We start from the raw sequence: 19965 nt of genomic DNA on the forward strand, positions 1-19965 counted from the left end.
TTCGTTCTATGCCTTTGTGTTGAGCCGACTCTGCGTGCTCTTCCTCTCTGCCGCTTGCAAAATACAGCAAACGTAAAAAAGGCTTCCGGATGTTTCGGGTCACCAACGTTGCCGAGGATCGGGACCTGACGCCGTGCAGCACTGCAGCCCCCGTGGTCGACGAGGATGAAGAGCATGGAGGAGCCGCTATTAGCATCGAGGACATTTTCGAGTCCCACGATAGCGCCGACACGCGCTACGTTGGAGTAGCCAACAAGCGGGCTTTCTCGGCACTCCACGTCGCTTTCCCCGTCACGTACTCACCCTCTCAACACGGTGGCCAGATGCTTTCGCCATCCTTGTGCCCGCGCGACACGCTGGCCACACCCGCGTCGCGGTCGATTGCTGCGGCATCCTCGACGACAACAACGGCGACCCTCTCGCAGCAGCTCACGCCGGTTCACCGTCCCTCTCTCGGTCGATCGCCCCAGCAGCACACACCGCACCATCACAGTACGTCTTACGACCACGACCGCTACCAGCGCTTCCTCACAAATGCGCTGCTGAGCGAATCAGAGGCGGGTCGTCCGTCGAGCGTGCTGTCGTTTCCCATGCGGACGCCAACACGGGTGAATCGGGCAAGTCGGCGAGAAACGCCGGATGCATGCGTCATGGCGGCAGCAGCGCAGCGCCGCACCGGCTTCTCGGACCACGCCGCTGTGCCGCACAATCCTGCCCATGAAGAAGCACAATCTACGGCTTCTGTTTTGCACAGCTCCGTAGTCTCAGAAGGATGGGCCACCGAGCTGATGAGTGAGGGCGCGCGATCTGCAGTCGTGCAGTCTGAGGAGAAGGGCCGCCGGAGAGATGGCACCTCAGCCGATGCGTATCTCTGGCAGCCAACGAAGCAGGCACCACGCAATCTTTCACGCGTGAACGATGCTGCGGGGCCCGAGGGCACATTGTATAGCGAGGCACAACTCCCAAGCGCCGGGGCGCCATTTGCGTACTTTCAGCGGGCACCACCGGTGTGGTCGCGGTCAGCACAGACATCACTGCGCCTCCCGTCGACGCGCGACGAGGACAACTCGCCGCGCGAGACTGACGCGGCTTGTGGCACCGTCATTCTTGGCTTCGCGGCCGCCGACGAAGGCGACGAGTTGGGCACCCTGCGCGCAGTGCAGCGAACACAGTGCACAGGCGCCGGCGTCGATGTCGCAGCAGCCTTGGCTTGTCCGAACACGCCGTGCTCGACGCACGGTGACCCTGCTGGGACCATGGGCGCTGCTGATGCATCATTCTTTACCCCGCGCCATTCCCCAGGCGCAATATCGGCAGCAGGGGAGCTGGGCCGCCCCGACGGCGTTACCACGCCGCTACGGCTGCCCAGCAGCACCGCGCAGCACGTGAGTTCTGACCCGCCTCTGCCATTAGTGTCGGCGCGTCGCTCGCTGACGCTCCCCATCCTTCGCTACATCAGCGAGGACGACACCGACGACGAGGAGGGGGAAAAGGCCCCTGCACCGTTTCTCAGCACACCCGTCGGCCGCGTCATTGAGGCGAGTTGCGCCACCCCGGTGGCGTCGTCCGCAGCGGGCTCTCCGACTCTAGCGTGGTCATCGTCGTCGGGGCTCGGGCGGACGCGAGTGGCTAACGGTGCCGCCTCCGTGCGGTCTCACGCCGTCCACCGCCGCAGCCCTGCTCGTTCGGTTCTTTCCTCCTTGGCCACGTCGCGTCAGCTCACGACGCCGCAGTGCCTGTACACACCCGTGCGCCACACGGATAATTCAATCCGCGGCGCGTCCGCCACCGGCCCGTCTGCGGCTGCGTCGGGTGATGCCCTCATGACCTCCTCGTCTATCCGTGGACGCGCCGTCTCGCCCGCGGAGACGATGCTATCCACGACGCTTTCGACGGCGCGTCATCGCGGTGGGAGTCGCCGTCATCGCGACGGCACAGGCGTTCAGAACTCACGCACCCACAGTCAGCCGCAGCAGCCTCAGCGTTACAGTCGCAACACATTCCACTTCATTCGCGCGCTGACCGCCGGAGACGTGTCGACGGATACGCGACACCGTCCGCTCTATTGGGGCTGCTTCGGCATACTGGTGACGCAGCCGACGGAGGTGTGGTGTGTGGGCAAGACGCACCCGTTCCGGCTGTTTCCGCCTGAGCACGCGCCGCTGGCGTGGATGCCGCGCAACGGAGAGCTGGAGGTGACGACTGTAGCCACGACGGAGCGGCTGTCGCTCGCGCAGTTGGAGGCGGCCTCGATCGCATCCGGTACCCCCGAGGCGTCGCCGCCTGTCGTCGTCTACGCTGCCATCGGCTCGAGCGCAGGTGATGTCTTCGTGTACGGCTACAGCAAGTGCCCACCGACAGCTCCTGATGCCACGCCTGTGACTCTCGACACGGCGCAAGCGCATGCGCACAGCACGCATACAGTGCGACTAACGCAGCAAGGTATCCTGCGGCGTGCGGATCGCGTCGGTGGTAGCGATGGGGTCTCAGAGGCAAAGACATGTGCTGCTACGGCCCACGGATCGCCTACTATGCAAGACAGCACAGTCTCCGTCGTCCGTGTGATGGATCACTGGCTGTACGTTGGAGATCAGTCCGGCCACGTGTCCCGCTACGACCTGCGCCATACAAACTTTCTATGTGCTGTTTCTACCGACACCGCGTCTTCCTCGGCACCTACGGCCACCGCGGCGGAGCCACAGGACATCAGGGAGGCAAGGCCCCGTCGTGAGCCAAGCGCACGCTCAGACCCTACCATGGCACCTCTTCCAGCCAGACTGAACCCTTGCATGCCTGTGCATCACTTTGGGCGACCTCTTCTACTCGCCAGCGCTTCCCCGACAACGAGGTCGTCGACGCCGTCTCAGGCGGCCCCTGCGGTCACCACGCCGGCGCCGAAGTTCCACTACGCGGTGAACGTTGGGGAGCCTGTATATCATCTCGAAGTGACGAGCAGCCAAAGCTACCTCGCTGTGGGAACGCAGACGCGGCTGCTGGTCTACCGCACCGCACAAATACCTCGCATATCGGACACGTCGTCATCGTCGTCGCCGTCGCCGCCGCTGCCGTTCCACGCCCCCTTCATCGGCATATCGGCAGGCAGCCCGTCTCGCGAGGGCAGCAGTGGCAACGTCAAGGCTGTGCGTGAACACGGCGACGGCGCTACCCCTCTGGTTGTCGTGAGTGACGCAGCACAGCCCGTACGCTGCTTTGCGTGGATGTTCTGTGACTATGAATCGCTGATGCAGTCGCTGCATGCTCGGCCGCCGGTAGAGAAGCAAGTCTTCTTCTCGGACACCGACGACGACGACTCGGAGGCGTTTTCTCCTGTTCCTCTCACCAGCGATGACGAGATCGGCATCGGGAACGCCTCATCGAAGTTCATGACCCTGGGCAGTGCCTGTCGCCGCCACACGCCAACTCCAAGCCTCGTGTTTGCCACGGCGTGGCAGGAGCCGACAGAGGTGGCAGAGGGTCAGAGCCCACAATTGCCGGTGCCACGGATCAAGACGGACATTCGCGTGTTCCGTGTCGTGGCGCAGACGACCGTGACCTCCTGCACCCTCGACTACCCTGTTCACATGTTGGCGGTCCTGCCTGGAACCACGCAGATCATTGTCGGCACCGGGGGCGCTGTGGAGCTAGGACGCCCGGCCTCGCCTGGTGCATCGTCGCCCGCTGGCCATCCTCGCCCGGCTTCTCCGCAAGTTCCAGCGGATGCCCTCACAGGGCTGCAGTTGAGCAGCCCCTTTACGTCCCCGGTGTTGCGCTCTGCCTCTGCGACGACGGCGACGGCGGCGGCGGCTACGTCTGTATCTCCACTCGGCGGGTTTCGCTCCCCGGCTATCGTGGGGCGTCGCCCTTCGCTGGCAGTCGCAGCGGCGGAGGCTCTCTGGAATCGTCCGTATACTGTTCGCCACACTGCCCGCAGCGTCCACCCGACCGACTCAGGCGCCGCGCATCAGCAGCAGCAGCAACATCGGGCACGCGCGAGCGAGGAGAAAAACGGCTATTTATTCCTTCTCGAGGTGTGCCCTGCCGACAGCCTTGCAGTAGGGAGTGGAGCAGGCGACGACTGCCGTGTGTGCCTGCGTGTGCGAGGCGAGGTGGGCGTCGGCGAAGGCGAGAGTGCTGTTTGCGGGGCTATGAACCCGCTCCAGGATCACGTCTCTGTCCTCATACGCCCTACAGAGAGTGACCCGCGCATTGTCGAGTCGCCGCCGCGCGAAGGATCACGGGCGAAGGTGAAGGTGTGGAGGATATCCACAGATGTGCAGTCGGCTTGCATCATATCGACCCCAGGTGGGCTGCTGTTTCCGTCTGAGTCGCAGCAGCAGATGGAGTGCCTCCGTTGAAAGGTGAGCAGGCACCCAAGCTCCCACCAAATGTTTTGGTGTGTCTTTTTCGGTGTGTTCTGGGCGTCGATGCCGACGCGCTGTCACTGTTTAGGGAGGAGGGAGGGTTGTCGGGCAGGGATTGTGATCCCTCTCCGTGTCTCCTATGCCACTATTGCCATAGAAGTGCTCTGCAATGTTTCGGTTCTCTCTCGGAATGTTTTGAGCTTCATAGAGTATACGTTACGGTCGTGTGTGACTGTGTCTACCTGCTCTTCGGCCGTTTTCTTTTTTTTTTGTTCTTTGCTCTCCCGCTTTCACTCATTTCTACGACATGTACAGAATATATATGTGTGCGTGCGCGCGTGTGGGCGTGTACGTGTGCGTGATGAACGCGTCTTTTCATGGAGAGATCAACGTCTTTCTTTTCGTGTTGTTCTTCATTTCACGAAAAACAAAAAGATGATGGTAGAAGCGTAGGAAAAAAAAAACAAAGGGGATCTGGAAGATGACGAGCGGCCAAGGCTGCTGCCCACTCTTTTCCCGCCTTCCGTCCCCTCGTGTGTGCGTTCGTTTTGTTGCCCTGCCTCTCTCTCTCTCGCCGTTTCTTGCCTGCTTCATTTTTATGTTTATTATTTTATTTTAGTTTCTTCATCTCTGTTTGCTGGTTGGACTTTGTCTCCCTTCCGCCGCCGCACGGATTTCGTTGTCGGCGCTGAAAGCCCCCCTTCCCTCTTTCTCTGTTGTCTTGGGCCTGCTTCATTTTCGCACACGGATCCAAGCGTATGCCATTTTGTTTTCATGTAGATATGTGCGCTTGCATACTCCCTGCCTTTTCGTCTGAAGGTGCGCGCGCTCCTTTGCCGACACCGTCGTGTACTTGCTCGCTTTCCCGCCCCTTGCTCTTGCTTCGTTGTTTATCCTCCCCTTTTTGCTGCTTGCTGTTGTTCGTTTTCGGAGCGCATACTACGTGTACACCGCCACCGTCGTCGTCGTCTCTCTCGCGCGCGTGCGTAGCGCACGCTGGAGTCAAAAAAGAAAATAACAGGAAAAGGGAAAGGGAGACGTGTATGCGTGCCCGCACAACGCAGCACTCTTGTGTGGCTCTGCCTCCTTTTTGTTTGCGCCGTCGTGTGGCTCTCACGCTGCTGCTTCTGTTTTTCTTAGCCTTTTTCTGCTTATCGGGTTCAGGCCTGGCTCGTACGTGCATCCGGTCCGTGCTGTGTGTGTGTGTGTGTGGTCGTCATAGAAACTGGTGCCTGCGCGTCTCCCTCTTGTGTGTCGCATTGAACTCCTTCTTTTTTTTTTTGTCTGGCCCTGACCGTGTCCTTGCGTGCGCGCGCGTATCTTGCCTGTGCCGCTCTTCTTTGCGCAGAGGCCATTGAGTGGCTGCAGAGAGTTGGCGGTGGTGCCTTGACCTTCATTATGATGCCCGCGTGCTTTGCTTGCGTCCGTACGCATGCGCCTCAACACTTTACGCTGCACTGCACTCCTGCCTGCCTGCCTGCATGCATGCATGCGTGCATGGGCTTGGCACCGCTGGTGCCTCTGCGCATCTCACCGTCTCTCTGTGCTGACGTCCACCGTTCTGCCTGTCTTCCGCAGCATCGCAGCCATCTGGCACGCTTTATGTTCTTCTAGCTCCGGGAGAAGAAGTTCAACACGCTCTGGTCAGTCGGATCGAATCGCCTCCGTGGGCTTGCCACCGAAAAGGATCGTCGTTGGTTTGCGTGCGCCCGCACTGCGATCGCCTAGCTACAGCGCCCGTGTCTTTCCTTTTTTTTTGTGCACTGTGTGGTACCTGCGCTTAGCATGGCCTTCGGCGAAGTTGCTAAGCGCGTCTGTCCGTGTTTGCGGCAGCATCACCTTTGCTTCTTCCGGCGCCGCCCTCGCCTTCCCATCGTTGCTGTTGAAGCAGAGAGTGCACGCCGGAGCCGCGGAACGAAAAGATGAGGAGAGAACCGAACTTTTGTCCTGCAATGCCTCGCCAGCGGAGTCACCGCCGCGCTAAAATGTCCCGGCTCCTTGATTCTATTGTTCATGCCGATGTCTCCCCCTTTTTCGGTTGATGTGCCATCTGCGTTTTTCTCTTGCGTGCTGCGTGCAATCCAATAAAGACGAAAAAAAGAAAATGAGAACGAACGCAACATACGCCTACGCCTATCTTGCCTCGTGTTCTCTGTCTTCATGTGCTTCCTTTTGCCTCACGGCCCTCTCCCTCTCCCTCTTCCATGCACCCATCGTCTTCTCTTATTCGCGTTCAGTGGCGCGTGCGCTGTAGAAATTTAGTAACCGTGCGGCGCCATTCATATCGATGCACGCAATGCCGGCAATAACGAAACAGCAGCAACCGAACAGAGAAGCGAGAAGGGGAGCAGACGCGAACACGCTGAAGTGATTGCTTTTTTTCCCCTCTCTCCTCCCTCTCTGCGTCGCCTTCCTCCGTCTTCACGCGATTATACACCGCGGATTATTCTTTGCCCACCTTTGTGCTTGGTTCTTGCGGAGTGGCGAGCGGCAGCACAACAGCGGAAAAACAACAACAAAGACCTTTTTTTTTTCATAGTTTTGTGCGTGTCACGCCCCAACTCCCTCCCGCTTTCCGTGTCCTACCCTCATATCCGCAAATCATGTGAGCGAAACAGGCGTGTATGCATGCGTGCGCAGGTGTGTGCTTTGCGGCTGGTGGCGACACTTCCGTGGAAAGGGGGAGACGGCCGGCGCACTCACGCTCTCCATCACCGTCCCCCTCCCCCATTGCCTTCGATTTCTCGCTCAAAGGATGAGGAGGAACACATGCCAACGGCAATGAAATGGGGTAGAAGCGCAGTTTTGTGTTTCCGTTTTCGATGTTGGGGTCTCTGTTGTACACGTGCATGGATGCGCCTGTGCATGTGTGGAGACATGCTGTGTGCGATGCACGAGGTGGTGGATGATGCGAGCAGAGCTCAAGGAAAAGCACAGCAAGCCCGATGCGGCGCGAAGCCTGGGGATGCTCTTCTTTCCAGTATCTCGCCGTCGCCGTTTGTATGTCTCTCTCTCTATATGTTTTTGTGTGCATCCGCCATGCAAACCTCGACATGGATGGACACATCTCACTTGCGTTCTTTTTTTTTGTGTGCTGTACGTGCTCTCCTCGTTTTTTTGCCCTTTTTTTCGTTGTACCCTTTCCATTGGCATCGCTGGCTGCTTCCGTTTTTTTTTTGGTTAAGATTCCATGCTCATTTTTTCGTGATTCGGGGTCTGCTCGCCCATGCTTTTACCAGCCGCACATGTGGCATATACATCTCTATGTTTTGTCGCGTTGTTTTATTTAGGTTCTGGGCGCTGCCTCACCTTCCTCTTCTCCCTCCCCCCACGCACACTCGGCCTGCTTTTTGTTTTGCTCTGCCGTCCTTATTTACTCTGTCCATGTGACAGTTCTATGGTGATTCCCTCTCTCCTTCTCTTGTGAGCACCGATGCTTTTCTTTTTTTTTTCAGTTGCGTATGTTTATTGTCTCTATGCCAGCGATCCTGATGGTGCCGTCCACCTCACCGAGGTATCTGGGTCTCGTACCCCACTCTGGGTGTCGGAGGACACGTTCGGGCCGGCACTGTGCGGAATGCAGCGTTGCAGGACGATAAAAAGGAACAATCCCTCTCTCTCCGTGTTTCGTGCGCACACTTATACACTCGGATGCACTCACACATGTCTGTACTTGTACTTCTCCTACAGCCCCTAACGACGCATGCACCTCTTGCCTCTCTTCCCCTGTTCCGTCTGCGTCCACGACCATCCCTCTTTCTCTCTCTGTTTAGTTGTGTGAGGGCGTTTCTCGTCTATCATATTTCAAGTGGTGTGTCTCCACCGCCACGGCCTCTGCCTCTCGTAGAAGCATCCGCCAAGCATCCAAAACGAAGCGCAGGGCAAGGGAAAAACAACAACTGCCCTTCCTCTCCCTCTTTTTTTTTGTGTGTGTTGCATCCACTTCCCGCTGTCCTGCCATCCGTTGTCGTGATAATCGCTCGCTCTTTCTCTGTGTTCGACGCTGACTCTTCTCCGTTTTCTTTCGTTTTTCCGTCTTCCTATCCGCCTTTGAAGGCCATCAGCGCAGCGCAAACTACCGCGATGGTGCAGCGCGTCGCTTGAGCAACGCAAGAAAGAAGCAACTAAGAGGAGAGCGGTACACACACACACACACACACACACACACCTAAACCCAGGGAGACGCAATAGCATTGCTCCACTCTTCTGACCTCTCTGTCTCTGATGTTGTTCACATGACGAGTGCTATCGGTTTCTCGCTTTCCGTCTTCATGCTCGTGCGTGCATCTCTCACTGCGTGCTGTTGTGAGACGTCGGTTTTGTGATGATGATCCTCATCTTCCCTGGCTGAGGTATTCTCTTCGGCAACGCTCTTTTTCTTTGGTCGTTTTCTGTGCGGCGCGAATTCGCTTTTTCCTTTTCCGTTCTTTCACCTTCGTTCTGCTCTCGTTCTTTCATTGCCTTCACGCATGCCTCGTTCTCTTGGCGTGCAGACCTCAGAGAGTGAAAGGAGGGAGGGGGGTAGAGGGGGCGTGAGAGGCAACGACCACCTACACACACACACCAACAGCCGCCTCTCCTCTTCATTCCTCCGTCCGCGTTTTCGCCCATCCACGTGCATTTTGTGTCTCTCTGCTTATGGGCACGTGATGGACTCCAGGAGGCCTCAGCTGTCTCACGAGTCTCCCTCTCCCCTCCCGTCCTCTCTCTCCCCCTCTCCATCCCTCTCTAACGACATTTATGCTCACTGTGTTTCATTGTGCTATGGCCGCCTTTTTTATAAATATCTCCCTCTCTTCCTCTCCGCCGCATCCAAGAAGGAGCAGGACCAGTGCATTGACGAAACAACGCGCACCCGAAGGCACAGAAAAAGGAATGGCGCCGTGTCGCCCCCGATCACGGACCCAAGCGGGCGGGGGCGTACCGTTCCTGTCGCTCAAGAGCCTTCGCAAGAAGAGCAGGGAGCGATGCAGGCAAGGTAGCAAGGCCCCAGGTGAAGGCGGACGGGGTTGTGTCGAGTTGTTGAGGGATGCTTGTCACCAGACACGCGCACGTGGAGGGGGGAATGACGGGCTAGGCGCGCTTGCTTATCTCCTGTTGCTGCCGGCTCTTCGCAGCTTCGTTGCCCATCATCTCTAAGAAAACGGCGACAGCGGTGGGTGTACAGGTGTCTGCAGCTGCGCATGCCCTTCCAACCTTTATACTGCAAAAGCGCGGCACTAGTCAAGGATTGCCTAGGTGGTAATCATTACCTACCTTCCCACACCTGCGCTGCCTCTATCTCGTGCTTCACACGCTCTCTTTATCTTCCCAACCTTTTATTTGCGGGCGATATCCCTCTCTACTCTCAACCACGCACCGACCTCATTGTGCACGCCTTCTGCGCATTTTGAGTTTTGAATCACCCTGGGACCGAAATGCTGCCCAGCTGCCCTTTTCATCCTCAACCGCCACACGCAGGCACTCGCAGGCACTCGCAGGCTCGCTAACATCACCCAACACGACCTCGTAACGGAGACAGCATGCAAATGCTCATGGCTTGATACCTCCGCAGCAGGTAATCATGGCTACTCCATCCACTGCCGCCATCGCTGGTGGTGCCGCCGCCACAAGGCATCACAACCGCCTTGATGGCGACAACAGGGGCTGCGGAAGAGGCTTTCCGCGTGTGGTGCCATACACTCGCACCACCGCGTTTCTTTTTGCACCCACAGCAGCGACTGCGCCGTCTTCGCTGTTGCCGCCGCGGCGACCTGTGCTGGCTGACCAGTGCTCACGTCGTCCGGCCGTGCCGTCCGACTATTTTGTAGGCGGTGCTGCCGCAGTTCTTTCGCCATCGACTCCGCCACCATTGCCACCTCGTGCAGCTCCGTCAGCACGCCATCCCTCCTCTCACCCGGTCGAGCCTTTTTTCATTCGGACTTCAGCAAGGACTGGGCACGATTCAGAAGCCATCACAGCGGCGTGGCAGTCATCACACCCAGGCCGCCGGCCATGCGAGGGTGCCCGCCACGATAACACGCGGCCGCACACTTGCCACGGAACACACAGCCATCGTCCTCGTGTTCACGACGGGCGACCAGCGGAGGCATCCTTCTCCCGCTCAAGCGGCTCAATCCAGGCTGAAGCGTACAAGCATGCGCCAGTAACTCACACGGGCGCTTGCCGGGCTTGCGCGGCAAACGTGCCGTCGTCCTCGTCGCCATGCCGTTCAGTCGCCGGGGTGCCTTGGGAGGTGCATCAGCACAGTGACGTCTCTGACGCCGTGGCAACGGCAAGGATGCGAACACGACCCATTAACGTCATGGGCAGAGACGCTCTGGTGGTATCGGGCTCTCTTCGCACGAGGGGCGGTGATGCGCATGATCGGGTGCGTGATGCCCGACCAGACTGTGCATCTGTTGCAGCGTCTTCTCCTGCGCCGCCCCCCTGTGCCGATTTAGGCAATGCGCAGCCCTGCAGCTGTCAAAGAGCTGGTTGCCCATCAACCACTGCACGCGAGCAGCTGCAGCAGCTACAGCCATCAGGGCAGCGAGGGCGACAGTCTGTGCCTCGTAGTGCAGCTGAAAGTGAGGCGATCGCTATGCGCACCCGCCGCTGTTCACAATCGCGGAGCTCACAGCATGGGGAAAGCGAGAACACCTTTCGCGCTGCCACAAGGGAGGATGCAGCACCCGCCTCGACTGGCTTCAAGAGGAGGGATCCGGTATTCACAGTGCCGTCAACCAAGGCGCTCGTCAACGCTGCACTTCTCGTCGAGCCTTTCCATCGCCTCTCCGCTACAGCACGACAGGGGAAATCGGCGCTCAGACACGCATCGGTGACGTCGTCGCAAGTCCGGCAGCGGAAGTCGCCGTATGACGTGCCGCCTTCCACGAGAAATGCAGCCGTAATAACTCCTGTGTCGCCACGCAGCGGCTTGCCGCAAGAGGAGTCGGCGCACCGCCTCGAGGAGGCGGAGCCGCTGACCCCCGATGACGTCCTCGGCTGCGCTTCCACGGGTTCTTCTTCACACGCCGCCCATGCATCTGCCCACGATGGCGTAGCTGGGGCCGTGGCGGAGCGTGTCCACGGTGCTGAAATCGCCCATGGTGAGGGCCGGCCGGCCGCCTCGGTCGTATCATCTCCATCACAACACCTTTCGCGGACGAGCCCGCTGGCCCTCGCTGGCGCTGTGCCATCGCCGTCATCGCGTCAGGCATCCCCGTCGGCGGTGCGTGCGCGGCTGACGTACGCTAGCGCGCAGGATGACGGGTGCTTTGGTCGCCTCTCATCTCGCTTCTGCGCCGAGGAAGCGCAACAGCAGCAGTTGCTTCTCGTCGCGCAGCGCTGCCACCTCATTCAGCGGGAGGAGGCTGCTGCTCGCGAGTGGCTCGTGCTAGATGCGAGTGTGCAGCGGCACCACATTGTGTGCGGGGAGCGCGCTGCCTATAGGCTGGCCAAATCACAGCAGGACCATCGCCGCCTCCCAGATGCCTCCGCGTACAGCGTTGCCGGTGCGGACGCGTTTGGCAACGGTCTCGCGCGCGCGCGCTCAGCGGAGCGTTCTCCCTCTCCATTGCCCGAAGAGGCGCTCCAACTCGCGGCTACGCCACCATCCGGGCAGCGACGGCGGCGAATGCCCTCCGCGAGTTCGCGTTCCCTGTTATGCCGGGGCACATCTGTGCCAGCGAGCGCCCCTGATGAGGGCGACGGGGAGAACCAGCTGAGGAGCTTTTCACTGTCCACCTCGCTGCCTCGCCTTGCTGACCATCGAAATGAGGACAGTTCGCCTCACGACCAAGACGCACCCGCCAGTCTCGAGGAAGTGCACCGGCACGCCGCGGAAAAGAAGTCTAACTCTGGGGAAAAGGACGAGGCATTCGGCGACGCGGCCGAGGAAGCGCAAGAGGAACCTGGATTTTCTATGCGGCCCTCAGAGGTGAATCAGTGGACCACCTCGCCTCCACGGGCTCTGCCACCTTCGTCACCCAGCGAAGGACTCGAAGGCGAGCTGCTTGCCCGTATATGCGACCTCCACAACGAGGAAGAGGATCAGCGCTTCCTGCTCACAGGTGACTGCCCTCCCCCCGACGTGTTCCAACGCTGGGCGGACCGTTACTTTGAAGACAAGCGAGTATGTTTCTCTGCAGCGGCGCCCAGTGCTGGGCATTCTTCAGCGGTGAGGGCTGCTCTCAGCCCAGAGGCGACTGAGCGGTGCTGTTCGCGGTCCGATTCGCCCGCGATTGTGCCACCTACTTACGATGGCGCTGCATTCATTGCGCTTGCACCTAGCGGCAGCGCGCTCGCCCGCATTCCAGCTGCAGCTTCACATGATCCATCAAGAAGCCCGCTCCTTTCGGCGACGGCTGAGGGGGAGGCCAAGCAAGCGGACGAGGAATTCCTCAGGCGTGAGGGCGCTTCCGCCTCGTGGCATCGATTGTGCAGTGAGCACCGTCGTGCGTGGGCGATGGAGAACTTCCTCGGCACCGATGACACCTACGCGAACTATCAGGAGGGGCGGAGCGCAGGGTCGGCACGATCACCACTTCCGTCTTCACGCGGCCAAAGTGAGTTCAACGCTAGTGGTCGGTGCGCGCCCGATCCGCGAATCTTCGGCGCGGGACGGAGTGCAGCTCCTCAAAGTGCCTTTTTACCGCCGTCGCACGCCGCATCATCCTCTTCGGCGCCGCGGCCGACCCGCATCGAAGGCGCCGCGGCGCGTGCGAAGAGTGACTTCTTGCAGCAGCCCCCAAAGCCGGCGACAACCGACTCTTCGCTGCTCCGCAAGATGGCGTGCCCGACGGAGAAGACATACTCGGCACCGCTGGGAAGCGAGAGGGAAGCGTGGCAGGCGCTGATGGACGCGTTCATTGACGGCCTCCTGCAGATCATGGGGTCTGAATAGCCGTTTCTCCTCTCCTTACCAGTGTCTCTGTTGCTGGTAGGCTCGCGACTCTCTTCTCGCTGCGGCCGCGAGGTGCGCGCCAAGCGCGCGACTGTCGCCTTCAGCGCTCTGGTTGCCCATCACGTAGAACACATGCCCATCTTAGACGCGCACTGCTCATCCTCCTCTCATTTTCTTTTTGCTTCCCCTTTTGCACGGCTACTAGATCTCCCCTCTCCTGTTTTCTCACTGCTGCCGTGTCACGTCCATGCGGGACGTGCGGCTACACTGGCGCACGTGTACGCGCTTCTCTCCGCCTTGCTTGTTTCGCACCTCTGTCTTTATTGCAGCACCACCTTTGAATCAGCACGAGGTTGGCCCGCCGATTGGACCGAAGCACCGAAAGGCATGCGGACGCACGGGCACACATCAAGTTCATAATTCAGCGCGCCTTCTGCTGATGATACCCTTTCTTCCCCGCGCCGTTGGCTCTTTCGCAGGGAAACCACGGCAGTTCGAGTTGACACCCTGTATGGGCAAGAGCTGTACAACAGCAGCACCTGCTGTTCTCGATCTCCTTCTCGAGCGAAATGCCCACGCTCAGCCACGGTGTCTAGCGGGTACGTGGACGAGGGAGTATGCGCGCGCTTTGCAGGCCGGATGGACGTGGGCTGCCGCACCCGCTGCTTACTTGGCGCGAACCCGTTCACGTCGAGTTGGCGCCATCGCGTTCCGCCCAAGCTCAAGCTCACTTGTTTCTCTATCGCCGACGTGACACCACACGCCCACAAAGCCTCCTCACATCTTTTCCTCGTCCTTCTTTTTGCCTCTACGGTCACCATCCATTGCAGGTGTGAGATCTTGCGCAGCTGAGAGGACAAACATCGGTAGCAGCGCCCCTCTTCCGGCACATACATGGATATACATGCACAGGTGCCTTCTCACATACAGCACACGACAGCACGCCGCTGCTTGCCTTCTTCCTTCCCCTCTACTCTAACGGGACGTGCACCCACCACCCACGGCCACAGCGGCCGTCGCACGCACCACCATCACCGATTCACAGATACGTCTGAGCACACTGTGACCCGAGCGAGCGTGTTCTGACTGGGAGCCCTTCTCTGCGCCTCCTCCCTCGCACGTGCAGCGTAGAAACGGCAAGCGTGCTCACGCCGGCACAGGGATACACAGCCACAGACGTGCTCCCCAACTACCTTTTATCCCTTTCCCCACTCGCGCATCACTCCCTTGGTTCACAGCTGCTCTTCTTCACAGACACGGTCGCCTTGCAGAAATCAAGGTTTGGCCTCTCAATTTTTTACGTTTACATTCTTGCGGAGGTTTTGTTTCGCCTGCCGCTATTTCAACTGTCTCCGCGCTTGCCTCCCTGTTTGTGTGCGCGCGTAATAGCGATTCGGTGTTATCCTAGGACTTCTTCACGGGTGCCGGAAGAGCGGTATGTGTGGTGGTGGCCCCGTCACGGCCATGCTCGTGTCACGCGGTTTCTTGAGGTTGCGTGGCGTACAGCCCATGCGTCATCACTGCTCGCGACCCGCGCTGCATGGATCGGGTCTTCGGCGGCTCAGTCTCGGCTTAGGTGCGAGCCCCGTAGGGTCGACTGCGACGACACCGCGTCTCGCATGCCCTTGCGTGAGCACGCGTCGCCGTATGCACGCCTCATGCGGAAGTCTTGACGGAGCTGCCGGCCGGGGAAGGTCGATGGCTGTCGCTGATGCATTGATCTCCCGGTGGAGCCGGCGCAGCGGTGCATCTTTGGCATGGCCGTCCCATCTGCCGGGCGGCAGCGGCGGCGAGCCGGCTTCCTCTTTCACCGCCGAAGCCGTTGTGGGTGTGTTGCCCAGTGCCACGGATGCCGGTCGTCACGCGGTAGATGGACGGACCACTTCGTTGCAGCCCGTCTTCAACGCGTCTGCGGCGCCACCGTCCATCGAGGAACTGTTTGCCGAAGTGGACGAGGATGACACGGACACCTCCGCTGCTGTTACAGACTTCCTAGCCGAGGAGAAGGTGCCTGGGGAGCTGAAGGATGGCCGGCGACATGGCGCCGCTCTGCTTTCGCGGACAGACTCTTACACTTTCGTAGCTTCCGCCTCGCCGGAGGTGACGAGGTTCGACGACACTGGTAAGGCTGCTCGCTCACCTTGCACGCCTGCGAGTGCAACGGTGGAAGCGGCTCTTCTGGAGGCTCTGCTTCAAGAGCAACTCTCTCAGGACCTGAACGGCAGCGTGGATGACACGGCTGAGGAGGACTCAGACGGGCTAGATGAGGTGGCGCCAAGGGCAGCCGACGCACACGCGATCATCAACGCATCCTGTGCGCTCCCTCAGGGACAGTACCGTGCCCCTGACCTGCAGCGGGCCGCACATATGGAAACAGCAGGCGGTGACGCCGACGGCGAGGCGGACGTCAAGGCAGACTCCATCGAGGACGCTGTGGATGACGAAGAGTCTATGGAGTCTGTGCTGGAAGAGGAGGCGGAGCGCATGTATCGCGCTGCCTTGACAAACATGACGAATGGTGAGGACACCGCTGCCCAAGGTAAGGCAAGGCACGGACTATTCGGCGACTACACGTTCTTCTCGAAGGAGGCGGTGGCCTCCGCGGTAGAGACTCTGTCGACGAGTGAAAGCGCCGACGCTGCCGGTGCGACTTCAGCGTTTGCCTTCTCCGACGGCATAGCCGATGGCGCCTCAACGTCCGCCGTGGAGTTCGATGATGACGCGGCGCGGGAGGCTGAGATGGAGTCTGTGGGCGATGTCATGGCAACCTCAGGCGCTGCCGCCGTTGCAGCTGGGAAAGCGCAAAAGGGTTAGCGAGGAGGTGACAGGCGGTGGTGGCGTTGTGACAGGATAGAAGGCGCAAGGTAGAAGCGAGCTGTTAGCCCTTTATACACGTAGAGTGGGACGAGGCAAGGATGCACACTGTCAGCCGGCCGCGAATCGGCCAGCAGCGACGCTCTGCTCAGCCATTCCTTTGCTATCCACTTGGCTGCTCGCACCTACCCAAGCGACAGAGAGGTGAGGCGAGAATGCTGCTGCCTCCCGGCGCCACCGCTGCGTTTCAGATACACAGGTGGCTAAGCTCTTCATCGACAGCGCGCTTGTGCTGCTCTCGGTTTTTTTCTTCATCTCGTTTTCTTTTCCCCTGATGATGCCGGCCGCCTCACCGCGGTATCACACAGGGCCCAGCTTCCCTCTCCGACTCTTTGTGAGGAAGCCAAGTAGCCTCCACCGCCTGCTCTCGGGTACGGCCGGCGGCGTCTCGGTGCCGACGGAGAGGTTGGGGCGCGCGCCGTGCTGAAAAGAGACTTGTAGCCATGGTCAAGCTTGACCTAGCTCACGGCGGATCTTATCATGAGCTCGACGAGCATGCACACCCGCCAACGGTTGCTCTGCTTTTTGCCGCGTTGCGGTGATGCCGAGCGTGATCCAGGGCCTTGCCTTTGCTCTATGGAGTGAAAGAACGGTTGACTGAGTGACACCGAACGGTGTTCGTAGGCCTGCCTCCTCGGCTAATGCTTGCTACATGTGCTCGGTGTAGCATGAGGAAATAGGCACGGTGACGGCGTGCGAAAAATGCTTTCTGTGCGCCGGCACATGCGTCTCCGCGGGGCCCCTTCCGCTTGACACACCGACTCCTGCCCAGGGGCGTGCGGGCTGAGGAGAGGGCGGAGTGCCCCTGCCGCCACAGACTCATGGCATCGCTCCACCTGTCGCTGCGCGTGCGGACACGACTCTGCGACAGCGACACCGTGCTTAAGCAGACCCCGCCATGCCACAAGGCGAGCACGGTGCGCACGCGCTGTCAAGCAGAGCTGGCATGGCGCATCGCACCCAGGCAAGGCATCAAGAGGGGCGCAGAGCAGGATTGCCCCACGGGCAAGACGTGGAGCGATGCACACGAATCAGCTCCATAGTGCATGCGCGCGAAGCATGCAGCATCTCCTGCATCTGACCGGTGCGGGCTGATGAGGCGCAGATGCCAAAGGCATCGTGAAGGCACCCTCGAGCTCCACCACCGGGTCCTCCAGACTCCCACGTGCAGAGCCTCCACACCACATTATGGGATGCCGCCGCTTGAAGCGACTGAGGGGACGAAGCGTGGCACACAGGCAGGGGGGGCGTAGGACCTCGGGGGGGGGCCTGGCCCTGAGGCTGGCGGACTTCGTCCCTGCGCTCATCCGGCATGCGCCTTGGCCACCCCCCGTTGCCCGCACGGCAGACGCTACTGCCTCGGCTCTAGACGACGACCCTGGACGTCGCTCGCTTTAGATGAGGGCATGCAACCCACACGCGTCTCCATGTGGAGCCGATCGCGCCGCACGCATGCAGGGAAGGGACGAGGAAGGAGAGGGAGGCCCCGCTAGGCGCACGGCTTCGATTCGACGGCAGACGACGAGGGAGGCAGCCTGCAGCGCAGCAGGCGCAGGTGCACTGTGGCTGTGTAATGCGCACGTTTTGTTGGCTTGTTCATGGTAGAATGGACGCGCTGAAACATACCCCCAAAATGCTTTCTATCAGCCAGTCCGTTCTCTGTTATCTGCCCTCGTTACGTCCACCAGCGGGTGGTTTGGCTGAGCCCCATGTGCCTGCCTGGGTGCATTTTGCTTTTTTTTTGTGGTTTCGCACACCTGTCTCTGCTCGAATTCCTTCTCGACAGAGTTGCCGATCGTAGCACATAGTTATAGCGATCCATGCTTGCACGTGCTTGCGTGTGCGTGGGTATTCGCCTCTGGGCACATGTAAAAGAAAGAACGGATGTGCTGTGAGGCGCGTCGCCGGAAGACCCCCATCGTGTTGGCAAGAGGCAGGTGCGGTATTCCTGTACTCTCCGCCAAATCACCCGGCGCGGCGGAAGCGCAGCAGAGACCTCGTTGCTGTCGAGCGCTTCTTTCATCTTTCCCTGCGTGCCCTCCGTTTTAGTGTGTCGAGCCTTCCCCTTCCCTACCCACTACCCCTTTTCCTTTCCTTTCCGACCTCCTCCTTTCTCGCTTCCACTATCTCTTGTCATCACTTTACCTCATGTGGACAAGTCGCCCACCATTCACACCCACGAACTGTCGTCTCCTTGCCACCGCCTTGCCCTCTTCTCGCACGCTATAGTCTTTTCTTCGCAGCCTCTTGTGAGCTCTATCTATTTTGCCTGTGTTGGTTGTTGTCTCCCGTTCGCGGGGTGCGCGGCCGGGCTGGCTATTTCTTTTAGTGCGGCACCAGCACGCAAACTCCACGCACTGTACTTTCTGCTGCAAGAGTTCAGGTGATCGCGTCAGCTCTCGCTGCATGCATACCCCCTCATCTTCGGGTCTCTCTACTCTCTGGTACTCTTGGTGCCGTGCCGGGCTCCTCTACTGTGTTAGCTTCACTTTTTCTGTGACCTTTTCTTCAGCGAACTTGCTGCGTCGACACAAGCACCGCCGATGCACAGCTTCCTGCGGCATGCACACGTATACTCTGTCTGCCTCTCTCTGTGTTTGCCGTGATTTTTTTTTTTTGCTGCTTCCTGCTCGGTGAACTTTTTCTGTCTTTCCGCCGTTCTTTCCTCTCTGTCGCTGTGCGCGGCTTCTCTCTCGACGGCTTCACTGAGTGACGCATAGCGGTATTGTCGCATTACTAACTTTTTCGGAGATGCTTCTGAGCGCACAGGGAAGGCCCTCGCGGCTGCTCGGTTCTTTTCGCAGCTTTCCTCTCACTAGCGCAGCTCTTTCCGTGGCAGCCAGGCGCTGCCAAGCTCGAGCCCACCATTTGAGTAAGCGAAGTCCCTTGTCATCTTGGAGTGCCTTGAGAGGCACCCGGGGCACACCATGTGCTGTGCTGCCGACAGGACGGCGCTGGGCCACCAACTGCGAAACCGCTGCTTTCGAACCGAACAGAGGTCCGATGCTGGTGCCCAGGCGCACTTTCCACTCGGCTGCAGCCTCGGCTGCGAAGCCGGCGAACGAAGCTGACGACACTGCGGTTGTGGAGACTGTGAGCGCATCATCTGCGACTACTTTGCAACGCGGCGAGAGTGCAACCGCACGAGCCGCGACGGCGGCTGCCACGGGTGCAGCGGCTGCTGCTGAGTCGCAGAACACGGACGCAACAGGTGATCAACAGCCTTCGAAGAGCACCACCGCTGCAGCGATCGCAACAGTGGCGACGCCAGCAGGCCAGGCAAGTATGTGGCGGCGCGCCTGGAGAGTTTTCAAGAGCGAGGGCACGGATTTCTCCATCTTCTACCTGCCCTTCTATGGTGGCACATTTGTGTTCTTCTACTTTGCATTCGCGATGGGGCTGATGCGCAAGGAGGCAATCCTCGACTACGTGCTCTCCTGGATGGGCGACAGGGTCGACCGCGCCAAGCTGAACGCCCGCATCGCCGCGTGGAATTCCTGGGCCAACCTGGGCTTCGCCATCGCCATCAACGAGTTGGTTGAGGTCGCACGCCTCCCTGTGGTGTTTGCCCTCTACTATGTAATGAGGCCGCACTCGAATCACTTTGCGCGCTGGCTTGCTGGCCTTGCGCGTCGCATGGGGCGCGGTAAGTGGACTGACGGCGCGGCGAAGGTGTAGCGGAGCGGGAGACGAAAGCCGAGTTGCATGCGACTGGCTTGACCTGTGCCTCGCCACTGCGAAGTCTGCGCATCGCTATTCTGACGTGCAGACGGTCACACGTACCGCACAAAAAACAGCGCAAACTCATACAAGCGAAAGGGAATGAGCGCGATGATGGCCCGA

At 59.8% G+C, this 19965-nt stretch overlaps 4 protein-coding genes across 4 annotated transcripts; all 4 read left to right on the forward strand.

Annotated features, from left to right (window-relative positions):
- Nucleotides 1-89: 89 nt before the first annotated feature.
- LINJ_33_2300 (conserved hypothetical protein) lies at nt 90-4355 on the forward strand (the record flags this gene model as incomplete). Its single annotated transcript, XM_001468271.1, has 1 exon — nt 90-4355. One exon carries the CDS (start codon nt 90-92, stop codon nt 4353-4355), a length of 4266 nt encoding a protein of 1421 aa, XP_001468308.1.
- A 6589-nt stretch (nt 4356-10944) lies between these two features.
- On the forward strand, nt 10945-13248 carry LINJ_33_2310 (hypothetical protein, unknown function; the record flags this gene model as incomplete). Its single annotated transcript, XM_001468272.1, has 1 exon — nt 10945-13248. One exon carries the CDS (start codon nt 10945-10947, stop codon nt 13246-13248), a length of 2304 nt encoding a protein of 767 aa, XP_001468309.1.
- Nucleotides 13249-14895: 1647 nt separating this feature from the next.
- On the forward strand, nt 14896-16062 carry LINJ_33_2320 (hypothetical protein, unknown function; the record flags this gene model as incomplete). The annotated part of the gene is made up of 1 exon (XM_001468273.1): nt 14896-16062. One exon carries the CDS (start codon nt 14896-14898, stop codon nt 16060-16062), a length of 1167 nt encoding a protein of 388 aa, XP_001468310.1.
- A 2811-nt stretch (nt 16063-18873) lies between these two features.
- Nucleotides 18874-19800, forward strand: LINJ_33_2330 (hypothetical protein; the record flags this gene model as incomplete). The annotated part of the gene is made up of 1 exon (XM_003392692.1): nt 18874-19800. The coding sequence occupies one exon, from the start codon at nt 18874-18876 to the stop codon at nt 19798-19800; it is 927 nt and encodes a 308-aa protein (XP_003392740.1).
- Nucleotides 19801-19965: the final 165 nt, after the last annotated feature.

Source organism: Leishmania infantum, chromosome 33 (genome assembly GCF_000002875.2).
Source record: "Leishmania infantum JPCM5 genome chromosome 33".
In the NCBI taxonomy this organism is placed as follows: Eukaryota; Euglenozoa; class Kinetoplastea; order Trypanosomatida; family Trypanosomatidae; genus Leishmania; species Leishmania infantum.